The 13,276-nt window shown below is 41.1% G+C and overlaps 1 protein-coding gene across 2 annotated transcripts in view; it reads right to left on the reverse strand.

Annotated features, from left to right (window-relative positions):
- PAPSS1 (3'-phosphoadenosine 5'-phosphosulfate synthase 1) overlaps nt 1-13,276 on the reverse strand; it is a 74,917-nt gene that overhangs the window by 5,329 nt on the left and 56,312 nt on the right. For both annotated transcript variants that reach the window (XM_024206560.3, XM_024206561.2), the window contains exon 11: nt 4,485-4,714. In XM_024206560.3, the coding sequence (XP_024062328.1) occupies nt 4,485-4,714 (230 nt within the window). The remainder of the gene's footprint in view (nt 1-4,484; nt 4,715-13,276) is intronic.

Below are 13,276 nucleotides of genomic sequence, written 5' to 3' on the forward strand. Positions count from 1 at the left end.
TGTTTCACTCAATATGCATCCGAAGAAGTGGGTTGTAGCCCACGAAAGCTTATGCTCTAATAAATTTGTTAGTCTCTAAGGTGCCACAAGTACTCCTGTTCTTTTTACTTTTAAAGTGTTTAACATTTTAAGTTTCCCATTTTACATTGGCAGCACCAAAAACCATTATCAGGGCCAGCAGAGCGGGATAAAGAAGCATCCTAGTTCCTCAGCAGAACAGTTGAGAACAAAATAATCCTTGTATATGTAGATGCACTAGCTTCATGCACATTTTAGAGAGAGGACAAACAGCCTGCTCTGGTAGCTGTATTTATGGGCTTCCTATGGCTAAGAGGATCTCACAGAGTGCACTGTCAAGACAGAATTATTAATTTTGCCAAAGATTGCTGTGGTTTCTTTCGATTGTTAAACAAATTTCCTTTCTTAATAGAGTTTCTTCTCAGCAGCAGTCTGTGGCTGAATTTTACAGGAAAGTCTTCTTGCAAAGACTTGAGAATCTGTCCTCTCCCAAACAATGAGTTATTTAGCTGCCAACTCCAGCCTTGCAAAGTTACACATGATTGAAGTAACTAACTGTGTAACAGCTGCCTTTTCATCGTTATCATCATAGTATATTTTTGGCTAGCAAGCAGATTTTGCACCCACCTACTGCACTGTTATGATTACAATTCATTTGGAAGGTTTCTCCAAACGTCTTGGTTGTATTAATGTTAACTGATTCAGTTATCAATGGGTAAGTATGATAAAATTTTATATTAAAGGTTAGGGGGTTAGCACAGGACCATAGTGTTGTACCATCTTGGTTTCTGCATGCAATAGTTCACTGAAGTAGAATGTATTCTTGTGGGGAAATTCTACAAAAGTTCAGCAAAAATACTCAAGTTTTCCTGCAGAAAGGTAGGTAAGATCAGCTATTCGGAAATGCAAAGAAATGGTAACACAGCATGCTAGACAATTCTGCTTTGATCATTTGACAAAAGGAAAAGCACAGAACCCATTTAAGTCTGTTTTCCCTCCGCAATGCCAAGCTCTCTGAGACCCAGGTGGCTGGCTTGCATTCTCTTTGTAAAAGGATTTAAAACTCAGCTTCCTAAGCATCTCTTTTTCTGAGAGTACTTCACCATACAAACATTTCTCCATCAGATGAAATGGAAGTTCTGACGTCACATTTCAGTTTTGCTGTCTGTTGCTGGTTCCCTTTCAGGACGACTAAAGAAAACATTTCTCAGTTGCTTAATTCTCTAGTTCCTAGCCCCACCTTTGTAGTTTTTACTCTTTACATTACACTTTCCATGAAAACTCCTCTTGACTTGCCCAATGTTTGGTTGGATATAATACTCAATATTAATTGATTCTGTATCTATTGCAAGGACCCTTAAATAGTAGGTTAATCTACTGGCCATGCCTGCATATTTATTCAATGCACTAGCAGTGACAGTACCTTATCAGTATAATATATGGATAGTCTGCCCATGCACTATCCCATGTTACAAGTGGGTAGACTCAATGATTTAACTTTCTTGCCATTGCTAACATTGCTGATTTAGGACCACATAGTACATGCTATCACTATACTCTGACATCTTCAAGTAACAATATATTCACGTCATTAGTTTGACATTACTATAAAAGCTTGTAGTTTATTTTATACAAATACAGAAACATTTAGGTGCTGTTAGTAACTTTTTAATATTAAGTAGTTCTACTGCTCTCAGTTATTATAAACAGCACCAGTCCAAACTATGTACGTAATCCCTGTCTCTAATCCCATGTTAGCTTTTAAAATTAAGCCTTTTTAAAAAATAAACAAGGGTAAAATTTACAAGAGGGACTAAGTCCCATGTTCAAAAATCACTTAGACACTTAGGGCTTGGCTACACTTGCGAGTTACAGCGCAATAAAGGAGCCCCGGGCGCCGTAGCTCACTCCCCGTCCACACTGGCAAGGCATATAGAGCGCTCTGACTCCACGGCTACAAAGCTGTTGGTACTCCACTTCGGCGAGAGGAATAATGTTTGCTGCGCCTTGGCTACAATGCACGGGCATCAATGTGAACAAGGTGTTGGGTTACTGCGCTCTGATCGGCCTCTGAAAACGTCCCATAATCCCCTTAAGTCAAGTGGCCACTCTTGTCATTGTTTTGAACTCCTGTAGGAATGCGGAAATGCCCTTTCAAAGCTCCGTTTCTGACAGCCGGCATGCAAGCCATTAGTGTGGAATGCTCTGTGTGTGTGTGTGTGTGTGTGTGTGCGTGCGTGAGAGGGGTTCGGGGGGGAAAAGGGGGTCTGCTGCTGTCTGAACTTACAAGACAACATGCTGACATGCTCTCAGCCCCCCAAAACCCCACTCTCCCCCCACATACACACAACACACTCCCTGTCACACTCCACCCCACCCCCATTTGAAAAGCACGTTGCAGTCACTTGCATGCTGGGATAGCTGCCCATAATGCACCGCTCCCAATGCTGCTGCAAGTGCCGCAAATGTGGCCACACCAGTGCACTTGTAGCTGTCAGTGTGGACAGATTGCAGCGCTTTCCCTACTGCGCTCTCCGAAGGCGGGTTTAGCCCACAGCGCTCTACATCTGCAAGTGGAGCCATGCCCTAAGGCCTCTAAGTGTAAACACTTACTACAGCGACCAAAGGGGTTCTTTCATCCACTTCTCTGAGAGCCGGTAGGTAGGTCGATGGAAGCATTCTTCCATCAACCTAAAGTTGTCTACATTGGGGCTTAAACTGGTTTAATTACATTGCACAGGGCATGACATTTTCCCCAGCACTAAGCGATGTAAATAAGCATGCCTAACTCTGCAGCATAGACCAGCCCTTAGTCTCACTGAAAGTCAATGGGACTTGGGCGCCTTAGCACCTACAGCACTTTTGAAAATTACTCCAGCTCAGTAGACACCCAAAACTACGTAACCATCCCAAATTGTTAGTTAAGCATCATACAGGGCCCAGGTACAACATGGTTATATGGGCTGTCCAAATGCCTGCATAATTTCCCTCTGTAAATTTGCCATATAATCCTTGTCGGCATTGCACAAGTACTCTCCCTGCTGCGAGGCTGAACATAGCAGATCTGTCCACCTTTTCCTCTTCCCCACCCCCAAGGTCAGCCAGCTAGCGTGAAGGGGATGGGAACGCCTGCTCAGCTCTACAAGAGTGAAAGCCATGGTCCTATGGAGTTATTTAGCTCCAGAAAAAACACAGCTTCAGTCACTTTCAGTCTTGCAGAGTTTAGGAGTTCTTCAGAATATCATCTTAAATCCTCCCTACTTCCATCTGCCCACACTCCTCTAGTAATAAAACAAACAAACAAACAAACAAAAAAACATGTAACCTCTCTCTTGTCTTAGCAATTGCCTGGGCTTGCAAGCACTAGCCTCAAACAAATGGTAGGAGAAAAAAAGCACTGGCTCTCTTATATGGCCCTCATCACCATGGGATCTGGATGCCTCAAATCACCAATTGATTTTATCTTCACAATATACCCCTGAAAGGTAGGGAAGTATTATTCCCATTTTACAGAAGGGGAGCTGAGGCATGAGGTAGATTGAGTGACTTGCCCAAGGTCACACAGGAAATTCGTGGCTGAGCTGGTAATTGAACTTAGGTTCTTGAGTCCCAGTCTACTGCCCTATTCACTAGACCACCCTTCCTACCCTATAGAAAAATCCTGAGGGAGGGATCCTGCGACTTCAGCAATATGTGCATGGTGGTCATATGTGCAGGTCCTGCAGCACAGCCACATTTTTTCTACTCCCTGAACTGGAAGGCAACAAGAATTAGGGATGTGTGTGTGTGTACACAGAAAAAAGTTAGAACCACTCATAGACCAGGTCAGTATCCAGAAGGGACAGGAAGCTCTCACAGAGGCTAGCCACTGGGGGGAAAAGAAGCAATGCCACACAACACCCTTCAGCAGGCCACGTAATCAGGGCAAGCAAACTGCCTGTATAATTGAGACCTGATACACCACATAGCATACAGATGTAGTATAGGGTAGATGTATGCTATAGACATAATGTACCTAATTTATGCTGTCTTTTTAGAAAGACATCTACTCTTACAGCTTGTGGTGATATCAACTATTATCAAATGAAAGCAGCTGTGTTTTAAACTCCTGAAGAAAGTGGGTTGAAATGAAATGGCAAATGATCTCCACCTACAGTGGCACTGCACTGGTAGGCACCACAGTAATATATACAGAAACTGTTTTTGGACACACAGAGTGAAGAACAACCTCAAAAGAGGTGGAGGTTAAAATAATTTCTTCTATACGAAGATCATAAAACAAGTTAAGAACTGTGAACTAAGTGTTCCCAAACCAAGCTGTCTTATCTCTGAGAAGCTTCTATTTAATCAAAAACTAGGTAATAAATGCTGAAAGACTTAGCAAAAAAAAAAAAAAAAAAAAAAAATACAACCCAAACCTCACACATTACTCAGAACGCTTTAGTTTTAAAATTAAAACAACTTACTGTTCAGAGTCATAATAATCCATCCCCTTCTTTTTCTTATTGTAAGCTGCAACTCTGAAGGGTACAATTTCCAATGTTTTGAGGCCTGGTGCCATAGTCAGCACTTTTGCACCATGGGTTGGTTCATAGAGATCTTTCCCAGTCTCAGGATGTGGCATGCCTGCTGGATCCCGTCCCACGATGTAGAAGTTAGCTCCTGCTACCATCCGTGACCTGCAATGCCATTGAACCTGGAAAACAATTTGGGAAAAATAAATGAGCAGGAGACAAAGAGCAGCTGTGGGGAGGCAAAGGGGATGACCAACAATGCTATCGCTACTGCTAAACTAACACTATTGCCTATGATGTAGAACTATGCTCTGGCGTCTCATGCGTCCCAAGAAAATAAATAAAATGTGCATCACTGTATATATTTTTGTTGTTATTCTATAGTAAAAATATAAAACAAGAGTTCGCATGAAAGCAATATTACATCTCAGTTTGCTAAGCAGTTCTCAAGCCATAAATCAGTGAGGGTTCAACAGAGCACTTGCTATTAGGTTCATGAAGAACTGACTGGTCTCAGTGCTGGTTTTCCATTTCCAGCCGATAAGTTTCATTAAAAGACAGTCAGGCTACAATGAATACTTCCCTCTTACTTTTCCATGTAACCAATTCCTGTAGTTGCCCTAGGGATGTCATGTTAAGATGCAGGGAGAAGCTTCTGTAGGAGATTAATAGGACTACACAGCTTGGAAAGAATATGTTGACGTGACAGATGAATGGAATGAATAACCAATTGAATGGTCAGCTGGGACCTCTAAATTTAAAGGAACTAAATTAAAAAAAATCTATAAGGGCAAACGCTAAGTAATATAATTAGCCTATGCAACTCCCTTGTGTAGGATAGCGTGGAAGTAAATAGCTCAATCGGATTCAAAACAGATTAGCTATTCACGTGCATAAGAGTATCTGTAGTTGTACTAACAACAATGAATTTAAAGGGTTGTCATGTTTCAGCCTTCTAAACATAAGCTTATCAGCCTAGGAAGAAAGTTTCCCCTTGAGGTGAAAAACTGCAGTGTTCATGTAGATATATTTCAGAGATTTTTTACACCTTCCTCTGAAACATGTGGTATTGCCCACTATAAAAGACAAGAGACTACAACAGAGAGACCTAATGTGTAAATCACTACATTTTTAATGTTTAACAGCGGTGTCAAAATTAACCTGCCTGTAGAGAGCAACGCAGAAGTGCTGTTCGGATAAGCCTACAAAAATCAAGAAATGTAACTGAACTAACGTGCCATGTCAGAAGAGTGTCTCACACCCTTCAAACAGTGGATGACCATAGGCAGGTAGCCTCGATTGATAATACAGAAATGACTTCCACATCCTAATCTAAACAAACACACAAACACAAGTTTTTCCTCAAATATTTAAACATGTAAATACAAGCCTTCATCTAGACCTAGACTAAAATTAAATCATTTATCTGCATCATTTTTATATGTATTGCCCATAAGTGGTGCTTCATCTAAGATTGCCTTGAGTCTTTTATACATTTAAAATACAGTAATTTAGCATAGTGTTTGGAACACTGATCTGAGACACAAGGGAGCACATATCCCGGAGTATTCTTGAGGGTAATAAAATACTAAAAGAACAGGAGTACTTGTGGCACCTTAGAGACTAACAAATTTATTAGAGCATAAGCTTTCGTGGGCTACAACCCACTTCTTCGGATGCATATAGAGTGAAACATTGAGGAGATATATATACACACATACAGAGAGCATGAACATCCGAAGAAGTGGGTTGTAGCCCATGAAAGCTTATGCTCTAATAAATTTGTTAGTCTCTAAGGTGCCACAAGTACTCCTGTTCTTTTTGCTTATACAGACTAACACGGCTGCTACTCTGAAACCTGTCAAAATACTAAAATAAATTCTAGCAATAGATTAGGCCCAAGCACACACTATTTCCCCATTCCATAGTATTACAATTTCTAGGAGCAATCCTCAATACTCCCCTCAAAATTTAAAAGTTAATCTGATGGACTAAAATGCACTTCCCTAAAAGATTATGCATTCTCTCACAATGTTGCTTTTCAAGAGCAAAATTCGGAAATGCATATTTAAAAGTGCACCAGTGTTCCATTAACTATGCTTCTTATTTGGTACTAAAAAGGGCGGGGAAAAGGTCCATGAGCTGAATATACAGTGTCCCAACAAAATGTTAAAAAGCAGGTAAGGTTGCTCAACTGCATATTTCACCAATACAACAATAAAGAAAAAAAGGAAATAAAAAGCCACCACAAGAAATCCCTAACACAATGCTCACCCATCCACCACAGTTTTGCCACACGTATATTACCGCACCCAGATACACCCACCATAATAAACGTCTTTCCTCTTCATCTCTGCATAAAATGTGCAACATTTATCTCCAACCATAAATGCCAATTATTGAAAAAACAGTTATGCATAAAACACCACATCACTTAACACAGACAAACAATAATTTCCCATATTAATACACTACAACCTATTGTTACTTAAAAAAATGCCCTTTATTAACAATCACCCAATACAACACAATGAAACAAACCATTAAATAAAATCTACAGGATTCACACATTAACCATCTACTTCAATACATCAATTCAACACTCCAACCAGTAAGAAGGAGGCTATTTCTAACCACACAGTTGGGGTAAACGTTGCACTGTTTTGCATGGAAGTAGGGAACTCGTAGTGCACAGATGGCTCAAGCATTCTGCACCCTGGGCACTCCTGCTTTGTCTCTCAGCGAACCAAGCAAGAGTGGAGGTGGCTAAGAGCACCTCTGATGAGATTCTGGGCTCCCTGCTCTGCATATCCTTGCTAAATCTAAAGCTCCCCAAAGCCTCTCTCACTCAGAAATCCCGCTCAGGTGTTTTTGAAAATCCCACTAGGTGCCTATCTGCATCTCTCAGCACCTAAATACCTTTGGAAATTGGGTCCTTAGGCACTTTTGAAAATCCCACCTGCAAATCCTAATAGATTCTATATTAATTTTTTTTTGGGGAGGGGGGTCAGCTGAGGTGGGGAAAAGGGTTGTTCGTTTGTGTTTAACACAGTTGGGAAGAAAAATTAAGCAATCTTTAATTTTTTTGTTATCCTTTTTGGGAACACTTCTTAGTTTCTCTGAACATGCTTTATTTTTGTGTAATTTATTGGCCTACAGTATAATGACAGTTTAATACAAAGGAAGTCTTTCCATCAATAAAATGTGATCTGGCTCCACATTTCCATTTTTAAATGAAATACATTCCTCCTCTAAAAGACATGCAGCCCAGTAATTCGCTGCCAAAAATCCCATCAGAGCAATAAAAAAATTACATATATAAACATTTTAATTGCAAGCATTACTATAGGTTAATTAGTACTATGAAATAAACATTTACCCACTTTCAGCAGTTTTACTTCTGCCAAACTGAAGACAAACTAAAAACAACTCTCCATCTGCGTTTCCCTGGCCTTCCAAACTGCACTGGGTGGCCATAGTAGATCAGGAGGCATCTGGCATCTTGAAGACAGTTTGATCAATTAGCAAGTTCTGCAAGATGGCAAGAGACTAAAGAGACTGCTGGAAGGCAGAGTGCCAAAGGACTGCATATTCCCCACTGTCCTTTTCTTTTATCATAAGGAGTTTTCACAGTAGAATAAGTCAGCAAATGACAAGAATTGAGCAATTAAATAGAAAAATGTTAACTTCTGATGAATGACTTTTAGGTCATAATCAAAGTTACACTGGAATGAGTGATTTCTTACTTGATAATTTTCTGTTAACAGCTTCTCTCCTCATGCATCACTACTGGGTTAATACCATTTACCTAAGAAATTTGGAGGCAATCCAATGTTGCTGTAGGCTCCAGCACTAAGCCCCCACCCTGCAGCTCAGGCCACCAGAAGAGTTCTTCCAAAACTGTAAAAATCCTCCAGCAACGGATTAGCATTAAAATAATAACTTGATTCATATATAACAACCTTAAAGCAATTAAGTGTTCAAGTCTTCTTTAGAGAAAAAATCCAATTTGTTACAAATTTCATTCTAGTCATTTACCAGACCACCAGGGTAGGTTGAATAAGGAGAGAATCTGCTAACAAAGAGAATTACCAGGTCACAAATTTCTCATTCTGTCACACAACTCTCCTCTTTCATCGCTAATAGGAAGTAGTGTACCACAGAACCAGGGAGTGAAAGGATAAGCAGAGTTTTAATTACTGTAATAGAATTACAGGCAGAAACAGACATTCCCCCCATATACTGCAAGAGATTTGTAATTTAAAGGAATTATTTGGGAACCAACCCAGCAGTACCTCCTATGAGTAGATACCTCTGCAGAGGAATGGAAACCTACTTTGCAAATCTTCCTCAGATGAGGCTTCCCGCAAGGCCCACTAGGAACACTGTAGAGGGAGCTGTGAATCTTTCTTCATAAATAGTTTTTCGGATGCCTAGCATTCCAACTGGTGCAGGATTTTAACATCTTGCCTGCAGTAACTTTGAAGACCTAGTCTGTGCCATTATGGATCGAATGAAATAAAAGTGGTACAACTGGCATGTGTACTTCATATGCTTGAAATAGATCTTTACAGCTCTAGGATGACCAAAGAGGTGCTAAGGATTAGAACAAGATGATGCGAGAATTATTTCCCACTAACTGTGGAAAGAAGAATTCATTTTGGGTCTAAGAGATCCTGGAGCTATAAGAATAATCTTTTCCTCACAACAACAGTGTGGTTCTTCTATGGATAAAACAACTAATTTAAACCCTGCCTTTTGGAGGTAATGGCACCTGGAAAGACCAGCTACAGGCTTGTCTAATCTGTCATTCTGATGATACTCAGATTCTCTGATGTGCCTGCATAAAGAATGCCACTAGGGCTGTTACGCACTCAGACTGGATTCCTACAACCAAGCACCATAGCAATCGGCTTGGAGAAACTCTAGTGTAGCCAGGATCCCGCAAACTTTATGATTATTTGTCTCTAGATGCTACAATAATAGAAGGGCCCCACCATGCTGGGCAGTATACAAATAAAGAGACAGTCCCTGTCCCAGATCGCTTTCTGTTTCCTCTCATACCAGAAATGTGATTCCATCCAATCAATAAATAAAATTTCCTTGTTACATTTTATCTGGATACCCCAAAAATACCGATGAAACTAATGGAGAATATCTACTGAACTACACTTCTCTTCCCCATGGCCAGGCTGTTAGCTGTAGGCCAACCAGCTTCAAATGAAGGAATTCTTGTTTCAAGAGATCTGGAGTTTTCTAAAAGTGCAATAGAGGTAACTGTCTATCAAGTCTGAAGTACCTTTTGGGCTAGTGGAGGAGGAGAACTTCAGTTTTCCCACTTCCTCTAGTCTGCACCTTTTACGTGAACTATCATGAAAAACAGCAGATTCTTCTCTTTCCAGAACACTCCCTCCATTGCCACAGAGAGGCTTTGACCTCTGGTTACTCCTTGGTTTTGTAAGAGGTAAACACTCATGCTTCAATCATAAGCAAACCAACCTCTAACAAAAAGAGAAAGGAAACTTCCCCTCTGAGCCCCATAACTGCCCACTACACGGTTTCTTGTACACTCCTCTGAAGTAAATGCTACTGGCCACGGTCCCAGATATGACAGTGGACTTGACGGACCACTGTCTGAACCCGTGTGGCCGTGGCTGTATGCTTTTGTTCAGACACACCACAGACACAGCTGTCAATGTGAACTCAAAGGATGTGTACTCTAAGATTCTGGACGTTTGTTTTTCAAGGATGCCATTCTGCCTACAAGGCTTGCTTCCGCAATAAGTCTAAAAGAAAAACTGGCCTGCCTCTCAGCATATGGTTTGTATTTACTCTCCCACAAAGGGACATTCAGATGTGATCTGGGAATGACACCTGATTTTCCACTCTATCCAGTGAGTTGTTCCATGTCCTCAGAAAAAATTCCTGGGGATGAAGCTGATACATGGCACCAGCAATCCTAGCTGCTGGAGATAACTGGCTACGGATGACCACTGCCAGGAAGTGGTTGATAGTATGAAGTTTTGGATCTTTGCACACCTTTACTACAATGGTAAAATTATGTCCATAGCAATGTCCGTTTTGACCTCTGGGTGAATAATTCTCTGCATCCGACTTTTAAAAGTCTTGATTTTGAACATCTGATAGGTATGAATCCTTTCCAGCGCTGTGAAAGTGTGTCTGGGAGGGAAAAAAGCCCCAGCAAACACATCCCTCAGGATGGGAAGTCAGACAAAGGGTTTAAACCCCACTTGCTCATTAACAGTATGAATTATTGCATTATGAAGGGGGTTTTGCTTTTGTCTTTTTTGAAAGGCAGTCTCTGGAGTTCACAACTTACCCCTCAGCAGGCTGTCCTCAACCCTGCCCACACACCTGTCTGAGTCAAAGCCCCATATCCTGGCAGGGTGAGGGTGGGTGGTTTACAGCTGCTGGGCACAATTTGCCTTCCCAAACCTGTACCCTAGCAAAGTGAGGGTCTATGGTTTATGGTAGCAGGGCAGCTCGCCCCCTGAGGGTCCCGAAAAGCTGCCTACAGCACATCTTGGACTTGGCTCAGTGGTTGCAAGGCTGCTCTGCTGCTGGCGGGGAGAAGGGAAGGGGGGCGGGTAGGGAGAAGGGAAGGGAGGGGCGGGTAACACAAAAGGTGCTGTACCAGAGAAGCTGAAATAAAGTCACTACTGCACAAAAACAAATACAACTTAAAGTTAAGACAAAATGGTCAGGAGAAACGGAACCACTGGATGCAGAAGATCTGGTGGCCTGAGCTGAAGGGCAAGGCTTAGTCCTGGAGACTCCAGCAGTAACACTGGACCACATCCAATTCCACAGGTAACATTACCCATTAGTGATGAAGGAGGAGAGTAGCTCTGCAGCAGAAAGGAGATGAAATCTCAATTTTTCAGGGTTGAAGACAGATTAGCTATTAAGGATTAGGATGAGACTTTCATGGGGCCAGATCTCCCTATATCAACCTATCAAGCAGTTGCTTGCAGCTTTCTGGTGCCATCCACTAATGGAGATAGGATACTGAACTAGACAGACGTTGGGTCTGATCCCGTACGGCTATTCCTGTGTAAAAGAGCAGTTCTCACCAAGAACTACTTCAAGATATACAGAAGAGCCCAAACTGACAAACACAGGCAAGGGAATGAAGTTTTTCCATTTGGCATGCAAGTGGTCTATACTGGAATTGGAAAAGGTTCAGAAAAGGGCAACAAAAATTATTAGGGGTATCGAACAGCTTCCGTAAGAGGAGAGATTAATAAAACTGGGACTTTTCAGCTTGGAAAAGAGACGACTAAGGTGGAATATGATTGAGGTCTATAAAATCATGACTGGTGTAGAGAAAGTAGATAAGAAAGTGTTGTTTACTACTTCTCATAACACAAGAACTAGAGGTCACCAAACGAAATTAACAGGCAGCAGGTTTAAAACAACAAAAGGAAGTCTTTCTTCACACAACGCACAGTCAACTGGAACTCTTTGCTAGAGGATGTTGTGAAGGCCAAGAGTATAAGAGGATTCAAAAAGGAGCTAGATAAATTCATGGAGGATAGGTCCATCAATGGTTATTAGCCACAATAGGCAGGGATGGTGTCCCTAGTCTTGGTTTGCCAGAAGCTGGGAGTGAGCGACAGGGGATGGATCACTTGATGATTACCTGTTCTGTTCCTTCCCTCTGGGGCAGCTGGCATTGGCCACTGTCGGAAGACAGGATACTGGACTAGATGGACCATTGGTCTGACCCATTATGGCCATTCTTATAAAGATCCAGAAGATGTAGGGACACCATTTCTGAAGTGTTCAGTACTCAAAATTGAGGCTATTTGTTCTACGAGCTCAGCACCTATTTAGGTACCTCAATGAAGTCGCAAGATTTTCAAGAGTGTTCAGTACCCAGCAGCTCCCATTAGTCTCAACAGATGCTGAGCACAAATGAAAAATCTGTCCACTTTGTTTAGGTGTTTAAACAGCAGCTATTGCATGCTGAGCTCTTTTGAAAATCTGTCCCTTAGAGTCTTAGAAGATGGGTATTCCCCATGTCATATACACTAGAAATACTGTACCTTTGTCTATTTCCAAAGTCACTGCTATTTCTGTTAGCAATATATTCAGGCAGACTAGGTTGTCAAGAGAAAGATTCAGGAACTTAAAAGAATAGAACTTTACTACAATTACTTCACCTACATCAAGAGAAATAGTTTTAAAACTGCAAATCTTAACAGTTAGAAAATGTGAAAGTTACAGTTCCCACCGCAATTTTAAACACAGCCATACTGCATCTGTGCACTATTTCTGATTACTTGTTAGACTGAAATATATCCTGAATGAAAAAGGGAGGAAACAACACTTATTAGAAACATTACCTTTGCATTTCCTGACTTTTTGTTAAAATGTCAATCTTAAAGCAGCATTGACATATTAAAACATATTTCGGGGTGTGTTTGTTTTTAATATGCACTTATATACACTCACACATATTAAAAACTGAGACATAGCAACTTTTTTTCCCTACGTTACTTTTTGTAAAGTTCATAGTTATAAGTGCTTCACTCATTCCATCAGCTCAACTTTGCCACATTTCCCCCCCTATAGCTAAGCTGTTTATTGAAGGCAGAAATTTTTTTCTTTAAAAAGCAAATTCTGTGTACAGACTATGCCACATTAAACAGAACTGACATTCCTCTACAGCCAAACACAGAACCGTTTTCAGAGAACTGAGGAACTCATTTAACTTTTGT

The sequence above is a fragment of the Terrapene carolina genome, unplaced genomic scaffold (assembly GCF_002925995.2).
Source record: "Terrapene carolina triunguis isolate 2854851 unplaced genomic scaffold, T_m_triunguis-2.0 Scaffold706, whole genome shotgun sequence".
NCBI classification, from domain to species: domain Eukaryota; kingdom Metazoa; phylum Chordata; order Testudines; family Emydidae; genus Terrapene; species Terrapene triunguis.